Source organism: Plasmodium reichenowi, chromosome 9 (assembly GCF_001601855.1).
Source record: "Plasmodium reichenowi strain SY57 chromosome 9, whole genome shotgun sequence".
NCBI classification, from domain to species: Eukaryota; Apicomplexa; class Aconoidasida; order Haemosporida; family Plasmodiidae; genus Plasmodium; species Plasmodium reichenowi.
Genome location: NC_033654.1, coordinates 5,010 through 14,253, shown reverse-complemented (window position 1 = coordinate 14,253; position 9,244 = coordinate 5,010). Strand labels below are relative to the sequence as shown.

At 18.7% G+C, this 9,244-nt stretch overlaps 2 protein-coding genes and 1 pseudogene across 2 annotated transcripts, besides 1 other annotated feature; all 3 read left to right on the top strand.

Moving 5' to 3' along the window:
- Window positions 1-54: 54 nt before the first annotated feature.
- PRSY57_0900400 (serine/threonine protein kinase, FIKK family) lies at window positions 55-2,271 on the top strand (the record flags this gene model as incomplete). The annotated part of the gene is made up of 3 exons (XM_012907244.2): window positions 55-90; window positions 193-1,971; window positions 2,194-2,271. 3 exons carry the CDS (start codon window positions 55-57, stop codon window positions 2,269-2,271), a joined length of 1,893 nt encoding a protein of 630 aa, XP_012762698.2.
- A 1,395-nt stretch (window positions 2,272-3,666) lies between these two features.
- Window positions 3,667-5,135, top strand: PRSY57_0900300 (serine/threonine protein kinase, FIKK family; annotated as a pseudogene; the record flags this gene model as incomplete).
- Window positions 3,667-5,135: a sequence feature.
- A 2,158-nt stretch (window positions 5,136-7,293) lies between these two features.
- Window positions 7,294-9,244, top strand: PRSY57_0900200 (serine/threonine protein kinase, FIKK family; the record flags this gene model as incomplete). Its single annotated transcript, XM_012907243.2, has 3 exons — window positions 7,294-7,338; window positions 7,522-9,027; window positions 9,174-9,244. Coding segments are annotated over 3 exons (1,622 nt in total), but the record flags the coding sequence as incomplete, so codon positions are not given.

The following is a 9,244-nucleotide window of genomic DNA, read 5'->3' as shown; positions in this document are numbered from 1 at the left end:
AAAAAAAAAAAAAAAAAAAATATTTATGTACCTTCTTAACGTTTTAGTCTTATAATGAATTTTATTGGAGTGTTATTTTTATTTTTACTAGTAAGTTAACAATGTGACGACTTAAAGAATATGTTCGTCTACATAATATCATATATATGTTTTATACATTTTTTTTTTTTTTTTTTTTTTTTATAATTGTAGGATGTGATTATATATGAAACCAATATAATTTTAAATGATAAAATATTTGAAAGATATAACAGGAGCTTATCTGTATTTATAAGGGATGATAATAAAGATGAAGAAGGGCGTGAAGAATTGTTATTACGTAAAATAGAAGAAGAAGTATATGATTTAAAGGATGTTAGCAATGATTATATGAATGATAGTATAAAGGATAATAAAAATCATTCTACAAATGATTATTTGAAAGATAATACAACAGATAGTACAAACTATGATATAAATGAAAATATAAAATATACTATACAATATGATAAAAGTGATATTACAAAAAATGTTATATATGATTCAACAAATACGACTACGAATGAGGATTCTAATGAAAAAAAAAATATGGATGAGGGTGATTATTCTTTATGCAGTTTAAAAAAAAAGAAGAGGAAGAAAAAAAAAATGGAAATGAAAGATAATAATAATAATAATAATAGTAATTTATATGATGAAAAAACTGAAAATGGGCAAATTGAAAAAGATGTAAATATACCTCCATATGTAGATATATTAAAGTCTTTGAACGAAGACGATAATATTTCAAATAGTTCTTATGATAGTATTGATATAAAGACAAATATTATTAGGGACTTAGAAGAAGAAATAAAAGACAAATGTATATTTAATTGGTATGTTGGTCAAGAGACTCTTTTGAAAATGTTTGATATGTCTGATAATTTTCAAATTAATGATGTGAATTATGAAGATTGGGTTTTAGAGAACGTACCTACTAAAAATTATAGTGAGAGAAGTGGTAGAGTTCAAGAGATGTTTAAAGTAGTTATAAATTCAAAAGATGGTTCTGGTACTGATATAAGAATATTTGTTAAAAAGATACCTATAAAGGTATGGGTAAAGCAATATAATTTAATGAAGAAATATAATGGAGAATATGCATTTGGTTCAGAAAATTTCATAATGGAAGCAATGGCATTATCATTTTTAACTGAATATTATCCTGGCATAGCACCTAAATTATATAAAGTATTAATTGAACCATACAATATATATTATTATAAAGATATAACAAAAGAAAAAATGTTTGATAATATGAATACATTAAATGAAATATTATCTAAAGGCGTAAAAGATGATGTAGAAGGAAATATTGTGATAATATCAGAATTATTTGGTAAAGATATTAAAAAATTTTTATTTAAAGAAAATGAAAATATTTTAGCTACTACAGATGATAATAATAATAATAATAAAAAAATATATCTTAATGAATCATTAAAATTATTAGTAAGATTACATGAAGCTGGTTTAGCACATCTTGATTTTACGCCTGAGAATATATTAATAAATACAAATGGAGATATGCGATTGTGTGATTTTGGTAAAAGTACTCCTGTTTATTCTTATAATTTGAGACATATAAAAAACGAAAATGGTTTATGTTATTTTGAATCGTGTATTCCTAGTATTGGAAAAGTTGCATATATACCACCTGAATGTTGGAAAATTAAGAAATTACATAAAACAGAGAAAATAAGAAATCCATACACGTGCTTACGTAATATAATAGATCAAGAACAAAGAAAACGCTTTTATTTTGATGTTTTATGTGCTGACAAATTTATGCTTGCAACCTTTTTTATATGGTTGTGGAATGAAGGACATCTATGGGAAAAGGCTACTGCTTCACAAGATGAAATTTTTTTCAAAATTGTAGAAAAAGGTATGAATCTAGAGGGTTTGCAAGTAACAAGAAAATGGCCTTGTGAATTAAAATCTATAATTAAGGTAATATAAAATTTTCTAAAATAAATAAATAAAAATATATGCACATATATATATATATATATATATATATATATATATATATATATATAGAAATATGTAAATATATGGTTTATGGATTGAAATTTCTTTTATTATATTATTAATTCATGTATTATATATATATATATATATATATATATATTTATTTATTTATTTTTATATGTTTTTTATTAATTTTAAAAGAATCTAATATCACTTGAGAGTAGGAAGGATTTTAATTTAAAGGATTTAATTGATCACCCATGGTTTACCAATAAATAAATAAATACTATTTATTTTTTTGCTTTTTTAATGTGTATATAAATAAAATGGTATCTTAATTATTTAGGAAAAATAGTATATTTTATATAATATTAATTTGATCTATAATATTTATTAATACTAAGCAGTAAAATAAAATTTAGTGTAATTTCTTTTTTTAGGTCTTTTTTTTTTTTTTATCTATATTTTTAATATTATTATCTCTTTTTTTCAATTTATTATTTAAATGTTTTTTTTTTTTCCGTCTTTAATTATATTCATTTACATATATATAAATATATATTATATTTTTGAAGAAAATTATAATTTCAATATAAAAGTATATAATTATTTTTGAAAACAGAATTTATCGTATTCTAATAAACTATAAAAAGTACCAAATCCATAGGATAAATTTGAAAATTTCCAAATTTTTTTTTTTCTTTTTTACTTTTATTATATCAATTTATTATAAGTAGTTTTTATGTACATAATTGTATTTTAATAGAAAATTATTATATCTATTTATAATTTACATTTTAGAAATTTTTTAATAATTAATAAATTAAAATCCGTACATATTTATATATGATACAATAATTTGTAATACATTTGCCATATATAATATATGAATAAATATATATATAAAAAAAAAAAAAAAAAAGGATATAGACATTAATTTTTTTTTTTTTTTTTTTTTTTTTAAAAAACCAACCTACATGTTAATTATTTGAAATAATAAATGTAGAATTAATATTTATTTTGTGAATAATAGTAAGGTAGCTAAATGTTATTTATAAATAAATTATATCATAATAATCACTGAAATATTAAAAAAAATAGATAAATTGTTCTTTATTTATTCATTTGTATAAGTAATTATATTATATATATATATATATATATAATGTAATAAGTTATCAATGAGGAAAACTATTTTTCTTATTTGAACTTATATTGAAAAGACAGAATGAAAACATTTAAATTTTATATAAATGAAAGAATATAAAAAAAAATATGTTTATCCTCATAATTATGGAAAACTTTATTTCTAATATTAATTTGATGATTAAGTATAAGATATATTTAATTTTATATTATTGAAAATGAAATATTTATAAAAGAAATGTAATTAACATATTCTTTACATGAAACAGTATGTAAAGTAAGAATTAATTGAATAAATAATTCAATAAGGTAAAAAATAACAAGGAAAAGCTATAGGTGTATACCACTGCAAAATCATTTATGAAAAAAATATATATGTATATACATACGTTTTTAATACATTTTATAATAAGAAGAAATACCATTTGTATGTTAATATGGTCTAATATATATAGAATTATTGTTATATTACTTGCTATATATATATTATATATTAATACAATTTAAAATTTTAATTTATCCTTTTAGTGTTTGAATGTTTTAAGATATAACGTAAATTCAGACTTGATTTTACACAAAGTAATAATAAGAAAATTATCCGAACAATGTAAAGTCAATGAAAAACCGTACGAAACATTTATTGATCGTATATTTTGTGGAAACAAGAAAAAAAAAAATGAATCAAATAAAAATAAAAATCTTTTTAATTGAGAATTGTGTAAACACCACATAAGTACCAGATTAAGTAATGCTAAAGAATATTCTATAGGAGGTGTAAATTATGAAAAATGGGATTTATATAGTATTAAGAATGAGAATTATAACGAATCAGGTGGTAGGGGTCATAAAATGTTTTCAAGAGTTATATCATCAAAATGTGGATTTAGAAAAAAGAAGGTAAGATTGATTATTTATAAAAAAAGTACCTTTGAATTTATGGATTGAATTATATAATATGATGGATATTTATCATGGAGGGTTTTTAGAAGGAGCAGAAAATTTTATAATGGAAGCAATGGTTTCATTATATTTAAATAAATATCATCCTGGAATTACACCTAAATTTTATAATTTATTATTATGAATCGGAAAATAATTACAGTGAATTGAAAGGTTTAAATAAAATGATTTTTTGTGATATAGATATATTTAAAAAAAGAACTAATTAAAATTAGAAATAGTAAAAAAAAAAAAAAAAAAGGTTATGTTGTAATGATATGGGAATTTTTTTGGTTAAAATCATAAAGACTTTTTGGATTCAGAAAAAGAAAATTTAGTAATAACAAAAAAGAAAGGAAAAAAATTCTTTATGAATGTTTAAAATTAATAAATAAGTTACATAAAGCAATTTTGACTCATTTAGATATTTCACCTGAAAATATATTAATTGGATACAATTATGAAATGCGATTATGTGATTTTGGTAAAACTACACCTCTTTATGTTCTTAATAATATAAAAGAAGATAATAAAAGTCATTTACAAAGATTTCGGTCATATTTATCAAGTGTAGGAAAAACTAGATATACACCAACTGAATGTTGGAACTTAAGGAAGAAATATAAAAAATTGGGAATTAAAAAAAAAGAAAAAACCTTAATTAAAAGGTTTAAAGGATTGTGAATATAAAGAAACATTATATTTTGATGTTCTCGCAGCTGATATATATATATGTTTGGAAATTTATTCATATCGATTTCGAGTAATAGATATTTGTAGGGAACCTCCGATGTGTAACAAAATAATAACTTTGTAAAATTTGTTAATAGTGATATGAACTTTGACTTATTTCCTTTAACTAGAGAATGGCCAGATGGGTTAAACTATATCATTAAGGTAATTATATATATATATATATATTTATTTATTTATTTATGTATTCCGTAATATGTTTTAATATTATTTTACTTTTGTAGAAATTGTTAGATTATGAAAGTAGTTAGAGTTTAGATTTGAGTGAGCTGATAGAATATTCATGGTGGTCGACATATTTGTAATATTTTTACTTGGTTATCGTATATTTTTTTTATTAATATTAAAATATTATATATAGAAAAAAGAAAAATTTTAATTAAAATATATGTACATATACATATATATATATATATATATATATATATATATATATATGTTGTTTATTTTGTTTTTTTCGTATTGTATTCTTATTTTTTTAATAATTGTTTAATTTTTTTTTTTTTATGCTTGAATAATTGGTATATTTTATATATTGTATGATATATATTATATATTCCTTATATATATATTTTCTTAAATTACTTAATTATATTATTATTTATTATTTTGAATTTTTTTTTCTCTTTTTTTTATTTTTTGATTTATTATATTAATTATAAGAATAAAAGGTGTATATGAAAAACATCAAAACCTGGATCCGCGTACTTTTTATTATTTTTTTTAAATGTTAGTTTATAAGAATAATATATATATATATATATATATATGTTCATAAACTTTATATTATATATTAGTATTATACATTTTACTGTTTAATGAGGTTTATACTTTCTTAAATAATATTTATAATTGTAATTTAGCTGAATATATTTTTATTTTACTATTTTATTTGTGATTATTTTTAAACTGTTTTATTTTTGTGTCAATAGAATATATATATATATATATATATATAATATAATTTATGTATTTATTGTATAACTTATATAATTATTAAATATATTATTAAATTTTATGTTTTCTTAATATTATTTTTCTTCTAGGAAAAATTTATATTATTTTACAAAATGTGTATATGTACTAATAACTATTGATATTTAGTTTTCTTATTATTATTTTTTTTTAATTAATGTATCTTGAAATTTATATTATATTATTATTTATATATAGGATGAATCACTTCATATTTATCTATATTTTTTATATTATTTTGAAACTATTTATTTATTGTTCTTGTAAGATGTTCACTTTTTCAATTTTCATGCCAATTTTTTTTTTCTCTTTTATTATAATTCTAATATTTCATAAAATAATATTTAAGAAAAATGAAAACATTTCTATATTAAAATAAATGAACATCTTCTATTCTATTATATTAATTAAATTAATAAGTTAATATATTAATTTTATTATTATTTTTATTGGATCATTCTATAATATAATATTAAAGAGAAACCAAAACACTTCTTAGTTAAAATAAATGAGCATCCTATATTATATTAAATAAATTATTATAATAATTATTATTATATGATTTTATATATAAAAAAATTTTAATATATAAGAAAAATCAAAAAAAATTCTTTTAAAATAAAGAAAAGTCCTATTATATTTTCAGTTAAATTAATAATAATTTTTTTTTTATAAATTCCAATGAATGTAATAAAAATATTTGTAATATTTATATATATAATAATGATTTATATGTTATATATTTATATAAGCATTCATATTTATTATTATATATGAAGAGGCATATTATACTTTATTTATGTATAGAATTTAAATATGTATAAAACATGGTACCACGAATTTTAGAATATATGTGTAAAATGAAAGAACTATTCTTTAGATATAAAAAAATATAAATGTTAAATTTAAAATTTTTTTATTAAAGACTATGGTAATATTATATAATTGTTTTTTTTTTTTTTTTTTTTTTTTTTTTATGAAATGTTTTTAATTTTATTTAAATAATTATTTTATGTTATATTATTAATGATTTATACATTATTGTAATAAAAGAATATATAAAAATTAATATATATATTATATATTTTATTGGGTTATTTATAATTATTATATAAGATTTATATTAATATATATTATTACACTTTGATTATATAAATATATTTTTGAATTCATATGGGTTATACATTTGAAGTAATAAAATAAATAAATATAATATACCTTGGTTTTACAATTATAACGGGTTATTGCTTTAAATTAACCATTTAAATTATATATATATATATATATATATAAAACATAAAATATCTGTAGTTGAATTTTTTTTTTTTAATATTTTCCTAGTAATTATTTCTATATAATAAAATGAAGAGTATCCTATAATATCTTATAAGATCATATAATATCATATTGCTTTTATAATATAATTATACATTATTAAAGTTATAAAATGCAGATAAATATATGTCATGATATTATTTGTTGATAAAAATGTTACTTCTAGTGCACATGTTAATTTTTACATCTCTAATAGTAGTAAGACATATAACTGCAATAGAAAATAATATATATATATATATATATATATGTGTAAATGAATTATATGTATAAATGTATAAATGTATTAGTTTTAAAATTTTATGTTTAGTCTAAAACATTAAACATATTTATATAATATATATATATATATATATATACATTTTTGAATTTTTTCAAAAGGTGTTTATTAATATAGAGAATAGAGCAATTCGGAACTTAGATGTAGTCAATGTAAATTTAAGGAGTTTATATGATAACAATCAAGAGCTTGTTGAAAAAAAAAAGAAGAAGAAGAATGTATTTACGAAAATACTTGTAAAAGGTAGTAAAACGTCAGAAGGATTTCTTTATGATACATTAAATGGAAAAATATTCCAAAGTACAAAAGAAAAATATGATAACGAATCAAATGATGATAAAGATAGTGAAAAATCAATTTCATATATGGAAGAAATTGGTATAAATAATGAGGAAGATAATAATATTAATTTTTGTCGTTTTAATAATATAATAGATAATAGTAAAAATGTTTTAGAAAATGTGAATAAACCACATAAAGTAATATATAATTGGGAATTGGGTAAAGACTCATTATTTAAAATGTTATGCATGTCAAAAGATTATTCTATAAATGGTGTGAATTATGAAAACTGGGAATTATTTCCTATAAATTGTGGTGATATGGATGATATAATTAAAAAAAAAAGAAAAAATATGTACAAGTCATTAATTTGTTCACCAAATGGAAATAGTATAAATAATACTAAAGTGTTCATTAAAAAAATGAATATAAAGGATTGGTTAAAACTATTTGATTATATGGAAAAATATAATGGGGAATATATGTATACTAAAGATAATTTTGTTATGGAGGCAGTGGCTTTATCATTTTTAGAAGAATATCATAAAGGAATAACCCCCAAATTACATAAAATATTATTTGAACCAGATGATAATAACTTTTATGAAAATGTATCTTCAGATTATATGTTTAGTAGTTTAATAAATTTCAACAATGTATTAAGAAATGGATTAGAAAAAAATTTAAATGGTAATATTGTAATTGTATCAGAATTATATGGTGACGATATAAAAAATTATAAGAAAAAAATGCGAAAAGTTTATCCAAAAGTTTTTAATAAAAAAAGTAAAAAGAAAATTCTTTTCGAATGCTTAAAATTAATAGTTAAATTACATGAAGCTGGGTTATCTCATCTAGATATTACTCCAGAAAATATTTTAATTTCAGATAATTTTGAATTTCGAATATGTGATTTTGGAAAATCTACACCTCTATATACCAATAAAATAAGGCATATAAAAAAAATGAATACTAAGTTTTCATTTGAATCCTGTTCTCCATATGTAGGAAAAATGCCTTTCATGCCACCTGAATGTTTAAAATTATATAAAATGTATCGTGAACGTTTTATACATGACCCATTAAATTATATACATCGTATTAGGGACACGAATGAAAGGAGGAAATATTATTTTGATGTCACTAATGCTGATAAGTATATGCTTGGTATTTTATTTATTTGGATTTGGAATGATTATTATTTATGGAAATGTTCTGATCCATTGAGAGATATAAATTATAGGAAGTTTGAAAAAAATAATATGAGTTTGGATACATTCAGAGTTACTAAATCGTGGCCAAAGGATATAAAAATTATGATTAAGGTGAGAAATTATATATATAGATATATAGATATATAGATATTTATATACATGTGTAAAGTTTATATTTAATTATATATTTATAAATGAATCATAATATATGTTTATACTCTTTTTTTTTTTTTTTTTTTTTTTTTTTTTTTTTATAAAATTTATTTGTTTTAAAATATAGGAAAAATTTAAAATTGAAGGATTTAATTAAACATCCCTGGTGGTTTAA